Here is a 12,940-nt window from a genome sequence, read left to right as displayed (position 1 = left end):
CCCCCGGGGGGGGGCCCCAGGGGCGCCGGGGCAGGGGCTGCCGAGTCCAAGGAAGGAGGCGAGCAGCCCGGTGAGCCAGCCTGCTCTCTCCCCTGCCCTGGCTTCCTTCCCGCGCACGTGGGGATCCGCTCCCCTTCCCTCCTTCCGACGCGTCTAGGCCCCTGTGCCCCACCTCCCGCTCGCTTGTGCGTGGGGGTGGGTGGCGTCCCTCGCTCGGATCCCGCGGGGCGAGATGCATCCGACGCTGGGAGACGAATCTGGTGTCGGGGGAGCACCGGGCGCGCGCGAGATGCTCGGCTCCGGGGGCGCGGAAATGGGCAGGGTGCCGCCTTGGCGACGTAGAGCAAGTTGGGTATCCCGCGCCCGTCCTCCTGGCTGTTGATGCGTTAAAGCCCGGTGGTTTTAAAATCCGTGTTCGCTTCCTGAGGGTGATGCATGACAAATATCAAGAGGGAAAACAGGGCGCTGGGGAATAGCGGCAGTAAGCAGGTGCTTTCACTTGTTGCAGCAGCCTAAGCGCGGGTCCCCGATAGTGGGGGGCGACGGGGTCGGCGTGCGGAGTTCGATGCTAGAGGCGACGATGGTAAAAAGGGTCATCGCTTCCCTCAGCCCTCGGGGTCGACGGGTTATGCACGAAGCGCGGATAGGGGGTGATGGCAAAGTGTTGGCAGCTGAAAGCCGAATGTTAATCCAGTGTCTCGACTCCTTTCCGTTTCCTTGATTCCAGCTTAAAACCCTTGTCCAGCCGTAGCCGTTTATGTTAGCAAGCTAGATGTTTTGTTTGTCCTGTTTGATTTGTTTTTTTTATTATTCCCCCCCACCCCCCCATCCTGATTTAAATGTATGCGTGCGTGTGTGACACACACATCTACAGCAAATCCTGTGAAGGTGAAATTATTGTCTAGGTTTTGGGTGTAGAACTGTGCCAAATTATCGTCTAGAAATTTGGCAAATGAGGATGTAAACTGGGACCCTGGAGACCCAGATGCGTTTCACTCGACTCCAGTGAGGAGGCCTGTTGATTTCTGTGGGATGAGAGTGCAACTACTGACAAGAGTAAAGCTGGACACGTGACTGAGCCTTGAGGGGAAAAAAACATCCAAAAACGAAACTTGCTGCTCGGTAGCAGGAAGAGGGTGAAAATGTGAAGCCAAAACATTCCACGTGAATGAGGAGACCGTTGTTTTGACTTGCATTGACTGGCAAAGGAGCTAGTTTCTCTCACCAGAGCATTTTGCTCAACTAATTTAGGGCCTAGACACGTGCTCAGTCATTTGTAAGAAAAACATAGAATAACTGTAATTGCTATTTGGTGTTTTTTAACAACTTGATTCATTCTCAGACCGTTATTGGCCATTACCATTGCTTACTAACTAATGAACATTAGTTGGGTTTTGGCTCATAAGTTAGCTGTAAAATCTTTTGGTTCTAAGACTGCATACTGGGTGTCAGTGGGCACCTGCATCTCTGACTTGACACCACTAAATACCTGTCAACTCAAAGACTAATCTGTGTTAAAAACTATAAGTAGTTTCATATACAGTGTTGCTCCCAAATGCATCTGGCAGTTGTTTTGGGTTGTTTTATAATACCTGACTGTCTTTTTTCAAAAGGTAAACTTCTTCCAAGTTATCATGTGGAAAGAGCCACATGAACAAGAAGGGAAATACCTACCTGCAGAGGGGAGAGCAGCACAGCTGCTTTTACAGAACTCGCTGTCAAATGTGCACAGTAAACTAACAAAAATAGGTTTTCACTGTAAGCTTTCTATTGTAGCAATCTGAGTTGGCAGCCTCTAAGAGTAGAGGTGTGTCAGGCAGGCCCATGACTTTTTAACACTGATCCCACTAACGGATCGAGTTGAGCGTGTTTTTATATTTGTTATTTTTAACGGAGCATCTTGAGACAGAAGCACCTTGTTGGTGGGCTTCCTTGATATCACATCCTGTAGGTTTTTTGCTGCTTTCAGTCAGATGTGCTGACGATTTCTTCTGCCCCTTACAGGAGATGAGGAGGGTGGTGACAAAGCAAAGCCAGAGGGCTCTGATGGAGAGCGGCGAGGAGTCAAGAGACAACGGGATGAAAAAGATGAGCACGGCCGTGCTTACTATGAGTTCAGGGAGGAGGCCTACAACAGCCGGTGAGGAGAGGGGAATCACTGGGATCTAGTTCCATCAGGGCAGTAAATGCTGCTAGATCTGGCCAGCTGGCTCTGGGGTTGGACAGGTGCCAATGAGAGGACTGGGTTTGGTGCTGGTGGGCAGAGGTTCTGCTCCTCCAATCTGCTTTTTTTTCTCTACTCTAAATGGCTCTCCGTGCTGTTTATGCTGTGATACTTGATTGCTCATTTCCCTCCCTTTTGGACAGATCCAAGTCTCCCCCGCCACCTGAAGAGGAGCCAAGAGAAGGGGAAGATGATGAAACTGTCGTGATCCTGGACACATGTGCGTATGCAACCTGTAGAAACTGTTGTATTCATAGTATAAAGTTCAGAGGCATGTTCTAAGGTGCACAATTCTGGAGGGAAAAATCCAAGTTTAGCATGGGTGCATGCTGGAATAGTATGGCATGTTCTTCTTTCAGCTGCCAAGGGTTAACATCAGCTTGTTGGACCTCTGTCCTGCTGCTGCATTTCCAGTCCTGCTGTCCCAGAGGGCAGAAATCAGTCAGATTTCAGGGTGTCTAGATAGGTGACACCAGCAATATTGTAACAATGAGAAAATGGGCATCTGAAAACACTGAGAAATTGATATGTCTGTTTCTCTCTAAATATTAGCCTGGCCTTACTTGTGGGGTTTGACTCCCTCAAGTCAGGTGAAGGCAGCTTGGAGGTAACTGGTCTTTTCCTTCTGACAGACACTTCTGATCTCCACTTCAAAGCAAGCAAGGACCGCTATGGAGGACAGCCGCTTTTCTCAGAGAAGTTCCCTGGCCTTTGGTCTGGGGCAAGGAGCACCCATGGCGTGACGAAGGGAAAAGTCTGCTTTGAGGCAAAGGTGGGGGCTGCGGAGCATTGTACGTGTTCTGTTGAGCTTCAGGAACTGTTCAACACTGAACAAGACATGGGGGCTCTTCCAGCCTAATTTAGCGTGGATACGACCCAAAGCAGACTTTCATCAGCTCTAAACCTAACTAGCTTTGCTCGTTGCCTCGCTGAGGGGAGGTACGACTACAAGGGTGTGGGGAGCTGTACAGTATGGCAGGGTGATAGGAGACCGTCTCTCAGAACTGGTTCTTCTGAATCTGCTTGCAGTTAAGGGAATGTGTTACTTCCCCAGGAAGCAGAGAGCCGTCTGCCTTTATTTTGCCCTGATGAATCTAAGTGAACCTGATGGTTATTAGGGGACTTGCCTGATATCTTGTTGTCAAAGTCCCAGGGTTGTCAAACCTGGCTGTCCTTGCTTCCCTGAAAATAACTTTGTAGGCGTCTTGAGCACTGCTCTGAATTCCTGGTCCCTATCCGCAAGGTTATGGAGGCGTGACCCTTTAGTAAAGATACCCTTTCTCCCAAATGCTAATTAGGCAGCTCTTTGCTGCAACATAGCTGCAGACTGTCCATGTGCATAAAAGTTCTTCTTCACTGCCCTTAAGGATGCAGTCCCACTATGGAGAAAATGGAAAAGGACTTGTAGGCCTCTTCGTGTGGCATATGTGAATGCTCAGTGTGTGTGTGTGTGTTGGGGGGGTGTCTTTGGAAGTGCCTTTTCCTTGTAGCAGACTTTCTCAGGGAAAGCAACTGTTTATGAAAAAGCTGTTTAATCTGTAGCTACTCTGCCCCTTGCACACTGACAGCTATCTTGAATCTGCACTTGATGCATTTGTCATATTCAGGCAAATTATGTAGCTGGTTGTTCCCACAATCCTGGGAGTTGGTAGAGATTGTGAAGCGAGCAGATATGAGGCCCAGTGCCTGTCAGCCTTGGGACACGAGCGGGGTAGGGTATGGCTGAAGTGCAGGGTCTCTCGCCAAGCTTTGCAGAAAAGTGGTTTGCTTCCAGTCTGGAGTAAATAGTGTTTTAGTGACTAAAGGAAGCTGCTACAGCTGCATCATGCTCTGGGGGGCACCGGATGTCAGGGGGACTGCTGGAAGCAGATATGCTCCAGGGAATGCAGAGTAAATATCCCATTTAACTCCTTGGCTTTGTCACCTGGAGGTGTAACCTGTGTGCCTCCAGTTCACATGTACACCCTGGCATAGTGGAACGTGGCTGAGAACTGTATGCCTGGGGTCAGTCCCAGCTTTGCAACCACTGCGCTAAGTGACCCCTTCTTGAATGTCTCTAGGTGACACAGAATCTCCCTGTGAAGGAGGGCAGCACAGAGGTCCCGCTGTTCCGGGTTGGATGGTCTGTGGACTTCTCTCGTTCGCAGCTAGGTAACAAATGTCCTTTTGCTCCTGTATCACCCAGGAGCTTGGAAAGCGCTGCAGCCCCAGCTGGCCCTGCAGCAGGAGGCTGCAGGTAGTAACTGTGCCATTCTTTTCCAGGTGAGGATGAGTTTTCATATGGCTACGATGGACGAGGGTTGAAGGCTGAAAATGGGCAGTTTGAGGAGTTTGGTCAGCCTTTCGGGGAGAATGACGTGATTGGTTGCTTTGCTGTAAGTTCTGGAGATTATGTCCATACCAGCCATGTCAGAGGGGCAGGCGGGGGCAAGACTGTCCTGGCAACCAGAAAATAGCCTAACAGGGCTCTCCTGCTCCTGTCCCTGACACAGTCATGCGGGGAAGCTACAGTGCCCTATACTGCAAACAAAGGATCTAATTCTCTGTGTCCTCTTACTCTGTTGCTGATGGGTTTATGGTAGGGCACAAAGTGGTGGCAAGCCTGGCACTGCTTCTTTCTGGGGGCAGGAGGTACCTGGGATGTGAGGGTTGGGGAAGCGATGGGCACCCATCCAGACTTGCAGGTCTCCATCCCCTGTGTTCTTTGCGTCTCAGAACTTTGAGAGTGACGAGGTGGAGCTCTCCTTCTCCAAGAACGGGGAGGACCTGGGTGTGGCCTTCCGGATCAGCAAGGAGGCCCTGGCTGACCGTGCACTCCTGCCCCATGTCCTCTGCAAGAACTGCGTGGTGGAGTTGAACTTTGGCCAGAAGGAGGAGCCCTTCTTCCCAGTCCCTGAGGACTATGTGTTCATCCATGCTGTGCCAGTCGAGGACCGCGTGCGCACACCACTTCCGCCCAAAACCATAGAGGAGTGCGAGGTAAGGGGGGGAGCTCATCCATTGTATGGCCCCACCATGGCCAAGACCTTGCCCTGCCTCAGCCAGCTTTCAGGGAGCCGTTCTGGGTACTGGTACCAGCCCAGTGGTGTCAGCGTGAAGCTTAGCATTGAATTTGTCCATCTTGTTGGGCAGGGTTGGTAGCCTGTTCTGAGCTTCCTGGTGTTGTAGTGAGACTGGTTCTGGTACCCACACAAGTTAGATGTATCCAGCCTCACAGTCACTGCAGGGTGGCTGCAACATGGATGTACAGACACGGCCAGTGACTCAGTGGCCACATTCTAGGCAACTGCACGGTTCATAGGCCTGTCCCGAGGCAGGAATCCAAAGAGCATCTGACAGCCTGGTGCTGGCTGCTGCTCATCTGTTCTGATTCTTCCTCCATTCACCTATGTGCATTGGTCCCCTGCAGGTGCTGCTGATGGTGGGGCTGCCAGGATCTGGAAAGACCCTGTGGGCACAGAAACACACCGAGGAGAACCAAGAGAAGCGATACAACATCTTGGGAACAGAGACCGTCCTGTACCAAATGAGGGTAAGCACTTACTATCACCCCAGGTTCTTTCTATTCAGGGCTGGGCAGGCTCAGGGTCTGGGTGTCAGTGTTCTGCTACAAGTGGAATTGCAGGTGATTGTGTTGAGTTGTGGGAGGAGGGAACTTACTTGATAGCAGAACAAGGGGTTTTCTCTCTTTCTAAATCCATCTGTAAATCATTCTGAGCTCCAGCTCAGAGGGGAGCGTCCCTTTTCCGCAGGAGGCCTATTGTGGGCTGTCTTACTGGGCCCATGGGCATGACTGCAGAGCGGGAGGATGCAGTGTTTGTCCAGAACACCACCTCCTGATTCCTCTCTCGTTCCTTTTGGCAGACGAAGGGAGTGGAGGTTGAAGAGATGGACCCCAAGAGCAGAGACCTGTTAATCCAGCAAGCTGCCCAGTGCCTTAGCAAGCTGGTCCAGATTGCTCCCAGGGCAAAGAGGAACTTCATTCTTGATCAGGTAGCTGTTCTATATCCCAGTGTCTCCTGATGCAGAGCAGGCTGTGCCTGTGAGAACGGGAATTCCTGACGGGTGGGCCAGTGCCCATTTCTGAAGCTTGTTTCTCTTCCCCGGCTCAGTGCAATGTGTACAACTCTGGCCAGCGACGGAAGCTGCTTACCTTCAAGGGGTTTTCTCGCAAGGTCATTGTGATTGTCCCCAATGAAGAAGACTGGAAGAAGAGGCTGGAGCTTAGGAAGGAGGCGGAAGGGGAGGATGTGCCCGAATCTGTGATGCTGGAAATGAAAGGTAGACTTTTTTTTACCCAGACCTGTACCACTGGGGCTCAGCATTGCTAGCTCCGAGGGGCTGGCTGCTTCCAGGCTAGTGCTAGGCTGGAGTAAGAGCCCAGATGCCCCCGTGGGGCAATCGGGCAGGGACCCCTTACTCCCTGGACCACTTCTGAAAACGGGATGCCAGGTCACTGGGAGAAGCCATAACCTTGTGAACTCCCTGTTGCTGTCTGTTTCACCACAGCCAACTTTTCACTGCCGGAGAAGAACGATTACCTGGATGAGGTGATCTATGGGGAGCTGGCAAAGGAAGAGGCCCAGCCCCTGGTCACCAAGTACAAAGAGGAGGCCCGTAAGCTGCTTCCGCCCTCGGAGAAGCGGGCCAACCGCCGCAACAACCGCAACAAGCGCAACCGGCAGAACCGCAACCGTGGCCAGGCCTATGGTGAGGCTCCGCAGTGCAGGGCTGGTGTTTTCAGCTGTACCTGGTGCGGCTTCTTGTGCAGGGAGTCTCTTCTCAGCTACCGTTGGAGGGAGGCCATGGGTCCTTTGGCGGGATTGCAGCAAGCGCCTATACTTGGCTGTTGGCAGGACTCCCGTCCCCTTTACCCACCTGGCTTCGCTCCCACTTATTCACAGCCTGTTGCTCTTTGGTATTGCACCCTCTTCCTGGCCATGGCTCACAGAGGTCCTCTGCTTTTCAGGGAGCCTGCGGTTTTGTTTCCTTGTCCTGCTATTTGCTGAGGGCTTCCCCACAGCATCCTTTATTCGCATGGTCTCACCCTACTTCCCCTTCTCTGTCAGCACCCTGAATCCCCCCACTTCTTCCTGTTCCCTCTATCCACTGCTGATAGCTCTTCCTGGTCCAGTTTCCCTGGCACTGCACCAATGTGCATGCTGTGCTTTCCTATCCAGTCACTACCCTCATGCCCCTTGGGAGCTCTTGGAATGAGCTGGGTCTGCTGCTCAGTTTCCTGGGCTGTGTAACCCCCATGCTTCTGGAGCACCAGGATGCTTTTCCTCCCAGCTCTCTGGCTGTGTTGCTCCCCACAGCCCACGTCTAACCTGTTTGCTTCCTTTGCAGTTGGCGGGCAGCGTCGAGGCTATGACAACCGTGCCTATGGGCAGCAGCAGTACTGGGGACAGCCTGGAAACAGAGGGGTGAGTGCAGCCTCCCTATCTCTGCCTAGGAAGTTTGAGAACCCTGTCTGGAAGACATGGCACTGTTCCCTTTAGATGTACTTAGGGCGCTGCTTCTGTTCCCACAGGGTTACCGCAACTTCTACGACCGATACAGAGGGGACTACGACAGGTTTTATGGACGCGACTACGAGTACAACAGATACCGAGATTACTACAGGCAGTACAACCGAGAGGTAAGAGCTCCAGACCACGGAACACTTGTGGTATCCCACCACCTAGGTGACCTGTCCCAGTGAAGGCAGCTTCTCACTTGCGTGGGCTGTGAGTTCAGTCACTCCCCCCTCGCTCCCAGTCCCCTCCCCAAGGTCTGTGGGCACACAGGTGGGCACTCGAGAAGGGAAGGACAGGCTACAACTAAATCTGGACAGGTTACAGGGGTGGATGGATGAGAATAGGATGGGATTCAATACTGGCAAATACAAGGTACTGCACCTGGGGAGGAGGAACCAGCGGCAGACCTACATGCTGGGGAACTCTCTTCTCGTCAGCACAGAGGCAGAAAAGGATCTTGGAGTCATTATTGATTCCAAGATGAACATGGGCTGCCAATGTGGGGACACAGTCAAGAAGGCTAACCGTACCTTGTCATGCATCCATAGATGCATCACAAGCAGGTCCAAGGAGATGATCCTCCCCCTCTCTGTGACACTGGTCAGGCCGCAGATAGAGTACTGCATCCAGTTCTGGGCGCTGAACTTCAGAAGGGATGTGGACAGCATCGAGAGGGTCCAGAGGAGGCCACTCGCATGGTCAAGGGGCAGCAGGGCAGGCCCTATGAAGAGAGGTTATGGGACCTGAACCTGTTCAGCCTTCACAAGAGAAGGCGGAGAGGGGATCTGGTGGCAGTCTATAAACTTATAGGGGGGACCTGCAGGGAACGGGAGAGTCCCTGTTCCCCCGAGCACTACCGGGAGTAACGAAGAATAACAGGCACAAGTTGACTGAGAGTAGGTTCAGGCTAGACATCAGCAGGCGCTACTTTACAGTCAGGGTGGCTAGGATCTGGAACCAACTTCCAAGGGAAGTGGTGCTCACTCCTACCCTGGGGGTCTTCAAAAGGAGGCTAGATAATCACCTACCTGGGGTTGTTTGACCCCAGCGCTCTTTCCTGCCCATGGCAGGTGGTCAGACTTGATGATCTGCTCAAGTCCCTTCCGACCCTACCTGCTATGAAACCATGGCTGGAGTGGCAGTCTGGGAGCTCTGTGAGAGCTGATGGGAAAGGGGGATGGTTACTGCCAGGAGCCCGTACTCTCAAAGCACACCTCTGTCTGCTAACGGTGTCCGTCTTCCTCATTCCCAGTGGCAGAACTACTACCAGGACAGAGACCGGTACTACAGGAACTACTATGGCTACCAGGGGTACCGGTGAAGTCCCGGCCGTCTGCACCCTTCAGCCATGCAGCTGAACACGCGGGGGCCCCTGCCACTCCCCGAAACACAACCAATGGAAACAGGGCTGTTGGGGGGAGAGCGGCGGCGGGGGGAGGGGGGGAGGAAAAAAAACACACAAAAAGAAGAAGAAACTGTAAATTTTTTTTAAAAGTTTGTTGAAGAGAATATTGTCTTATTCTATAAAACATTTCAAACCTAGTTAGACATTTGTAATCAGAACGTGTGCGCAGGGTGCAGCACTTAGCGCTGCCCATCCTGTTCCCTGTGGTGACTGGGCAGGAGAACTACGTACCTTTGAGCGACATCCTGGAGCAGCTGGGCCAGCGGCTGGCAGGGAGGCACGAGGCAGCGGCAGGAGGACGAGGCGAGAGGCACAGGCAGGCAGGAGGGGCAGGGGGTGTGAGCAGGTGACTCTGATCATTAGCTTGCAAAACTAATCTTGCAAACTATCCTTTGCTAACCTGGCTTTGGCGGGGGGTGAGGTGCAGGGGACTCAGACCACCGCAGCTTGAGGCGCAGGTAGAGAAGGGATCGCATTGACCTTGGTTCCCACTGCATCTGGCGGGCGCCGGGTGCTACCACACCACACCCCAGGCCGGGAGCCTTTGCCTTCACCCACTGTTGAATTTCCCCACAGGAGTGCAGGTCGCCTGTCCCCGCATTCTCAGCCGGCACCAGTGGCCTCGCAGTTCCCCCACCCCTCCCCGAGGCAGCTTCTCATCTCTAGAGCGTCTGTCTGGGCAGTGGCGGAAGAGAAGGAACATTTCTCAGGGTTTCTGCAGGATCTTTTTTTCGTGAGCGTGTGGCATGTACATAGGTGACCCGTGCCACGTGTCACCTTGCCTGACAGGTAGCCGAGAGGGCATAGCCAGTGGCCCCCGCGGTGCTGGCAGTGCATATTTAGGAAGCCGGGGTGGTGACAGCGGGCATCTCACCCACCCTCTCTCTGCTCCAGCGCTGCCTTCTCTGCCTGCACAGCCTGGCCCCAGAGGAGGGGGGGTGTTCCCTAGGATCCCTCCCCTGCTTGGGGCATGAAATTTGGGATGTCCTTGGTCTCCTGCCGCACCGCAGGGATGGAGGGGGGCCCTTCCCCAGGCATGTGCCAGGCAGCTTGGGGGCGGGGGCAGCTGCTCCCGAGGGCATAGGGAGCCCGTTTGCAGCAGTGGTGGATGCGGCCGGTTTGTATTTTTTGCAGGGGAGGGAGGGGGGCGGGGAGCGCGGTTCAACTTTTCCAATGATGATATTTAGTGTTGATCTGTAGGATTCTCTCTCTGCGTTGTTTCATTCTCGTCCACCCATCTCCTTCCCTGCCACAGCCAGGCCGGGGGGGGGCCCTTTCCCAGTGAACAGGACGCCTCCTAGGAAGCAAATTGTAAATACTCTTGGTCTGAGCGCCCGTGACTTCCCTCTGCTGCTTGTGATTCACTGTTTGAAATTCAAACATTTTTACTTTGTTTCAAGAATTGGATTTTCCTTTTTCCTTTTCTTTTTCTTTTATCGCTGTTACTCTTCTCTGCCAGCCATTGCAAGCTGTCCCGTCCCCGGCACCCAGCCCAGACTCGCCTTTCCTTCTGCCCACAGCCGGAGACCGCAGCCGGGGGCTCCCGGCTCTGTGCCACTCGCAAATCCAGGGGCTTTGGGGAAGTGGGGGTGTAGCTCACAGCGTGACCCTTTTTATAACAAAGCCACAGGTGTTTTAAATGCTCCAGGCCACTAGAAAATCTGCTTGGGACAGGGGAAGAGGGGGAAGAGAGAGCAGGAGCTTTCTAGGGAGCCCTGGGCACAGAAGCGTTGTCCGTGGCACCGTGGGGATTTCTGGAGGGGGCCGTCAACTGTTCTCGGAATGACTTTTGAAGCTGTAATCCTTTTTAAATAAAGAAATAAATACAAAAAAAAAACAAAAAAAGAGAACCTTTTCTGGGGGTGACTAGAACTACCACGTCCTTGTCCGTCAGACCAAGAGACCTTTAGCGACTTCGATAGATGTCTTTTTTTCCTCTGCACATTATTATTATTTTTTTTTGTTAAAAAAGAAAAAAAAATCGAAAAAATGTAAATGGTAAAGGAAGAACTTTGCAGCCTGTTCTTATAATTTTTTTTTTTTTAGCTCCGTTTAGTGTTTCACGCTCGCTCGTACGTCTTAGTGGCTGTAGAGGGGAGAGCGCGGAGGCTGTGACTGTCTTGACGACCTGTAAAACGTTTTTTGAAGTGGCCAGTAAAAAAGGGTTTGACCATTGACCATGTTACCGTGTGTGGTTGTTTACATCTGTAACGCTTCTTTTTTCCTTCGGCTTCTGGCAAATGTAGGCGATTGATCGCTGCCGTTTTTAGAATAAATAACCGTTGGCTTGACTCGGCCGCCTCCTGGTGCTGCCTCGCTGCTTCGTCTGTCCTTGCCTGCTCCCCCCCGGGAGGAGCCCCGCTTAGCCTGAGACGCTCTCCAGGCCTCTTGCTCTCCCTGGGCGTGCAGAGCCAGGGGCTCCTTCCCTGCTCCCTGCCGGCACTTGGGTGCGCGGAGCCAGCAGCGGCGGCGGGAGCTCCTTCCTTGCTCCCTGCGGGAGCTGGAGGTGCCATGCCCGTGGCTGCAGACAGTGCGATGGAGAGGTAGGGTCCCCAGGGCTCCTCGCCTGCATCATGGGGGCCTTCCCCTGCCCTTGCGAGGGGAGCAAGATGTCTGGTTTTGTCCCAGCCTCTGCTGCGCACAACCCTGGGGTCCCGGCCTGGGGAGGTGGGGGCTGGGGCAGAAGCTCGGGGTACAGCAGGGAGCGGGGGTGCGCGTCACTCAGGCACCTTCTCCCTTCCCTGGCCAGGATCCCAGACGATGCTGGAGCCGTGGAGGAGCTGGACCGGAGGCTGGTGAGTTGCCATGCTTGTGCCCAGGGCAGCCTGGGCATGGGTGCTTGGGGGGGTTCCCCCCTACCCCCAGCACCAAGCGAGCGCCTCCATCCTCTTTTCCAGATGTGCCTGCAGCTGCCGCGGCCTCCAGCTCCCAGGAATCGCCGCCGAGGGCCTGCGCCAGAGACCACCCCCGGGTGGGGGCACAGACCCTGCCCCTGCTCCTGAGTCCCACGTACAATTAACAGGAGCCCCTCGACACCTGCCCCCTCCCCAACCCTAACCCCTGCCACTCTCCAGCACCCCAGGTGTGTTGCCATGTTTGTTTCTGGCACAGCAACACCCCGTCCTTGTGCTGCTGGGGGCGGGGGGTTGGCTACTGGGATGAGCCTGGTTTGAGCTATGGGCACAGCTGCCAGGGTCTGCCCACCACCACCCAGGCAACTGAAGCCATGGTGGTTCCTAGGGGGTGCGGGGACTCTGGGCTGGGCATGGAGGAGCACCCTGGGGGTGGCCATCGCGGTTGGGGGGGGCTAAGACTAGTCTGGGGCGGCCATTTTGGATCCTGGAGTGGAAGCCGCCCAAAGTCCGCCATCTTGAGGCGTAGCTTGCCTGTCAGCCGCCATTTTTCGTCCTGGAACCGGGACTCTTCTTTCCATTACCCTCCTTCAGCGGCCGCCATCTTAGATCCTGGGAGGGAGGCAGCCCGGGGTGTAGCCATCTTGGAAAGTGGAGTGGGTGCCCGTGCGCATGCGTGCAGCCTCATAGCCTGGCACTCGCTCCGACTGACGCCATGTTGAAGCCTGCAGGCTAGGCGGCGCCATGCCAGTTCCTGGCGGTGAAGCCGAGCTGCGCTCCGCCCTGTTGGCGGTGCCAGGCGGGTGCCGGAGGTAGCACGTGGGTGCCTGAGCGCGGGAACCCGGACACGTGGGTTTTCCGCAGTTCCGAGCTTCTCGTCATAGAGGGCTGGGGGCACAGCCAGGAGCCCCCTGCCCCCCTCCAGACAACACCCCCTCCC

At 54.3% G+C, this 12,940-nt stretch overlaps 2 protein-coding genes across 2 annotated transcripts in view; both read left to right on the top strand.

The window, feature by feature from the left end:
* Positions 1-12: 12 nt before the first annotated feature.
* Positions 13-11,440, top strand: HNRNPUL2 (heterogeneous nuclear ribonucleoprotein U like 2; the record flags this gene model as incomplete). Its single annotated transcript, XM_014524474.2, has 14 exons — positions 13-70; positions 2,005-2,140; positions 2,368-2,444; positions 2,857-2,996; positions 4,285-4,375; positions 4,487-4,599; positions 4,940-5,203; positions 5,634-5,756; positions 6,089-6,217; positions 6,337-6,505; positions 6,734-6,934; positions 7,574-7,650; positions 7,758-7,865; positions 8,996-11,440. Coding segments are annotated over 14 exons (1,755 nt in total), but the record flags the coding sequence as incomplete, so codon positions are not given.
* Positions 11,441-11,659: 219 nt separating this feature from the next.
* Positions 11,660-12,940, top strand: part of BSCL2 (BSCL2, seipin lipid droplet biogenesis associated) — a 7,749-nt gene continuing 6,468 nt past the window's right edge. The window contains exons 1-2 of the mRNA XM_014524460.2: positions 11,660-11,691; positions 12,171-12,230. Of these exons, the coding sequence (XP_014379946.2) occupies positions 11,660-11,691; positions 12,171-12,230 (92 nt within the window). The remainder of the gene's footprint in view (positions 11,692-12,170; positions 12,231-12,940) is intronic.

The sequence above is a fragment of the Alligator sinensis genome, unplaced genomic scaffold, assembly GCF_000455745.1.
Source record: "Alligator sinensis unplaced genomic scaffold, ASM45574v1 scaffold1302_1, whole genome shotgun sequence".
In the NCBI taxonomy this organism is placed as follows: domain Eukaryota; kingdom Metazoa; phylum Chordata; order Crocodylia; family Alligatoridae; genus Alligator; species Alligator sinensis.
This window is presented reverse-complemented; position numbering and strand designations above follow the sequence as displayed.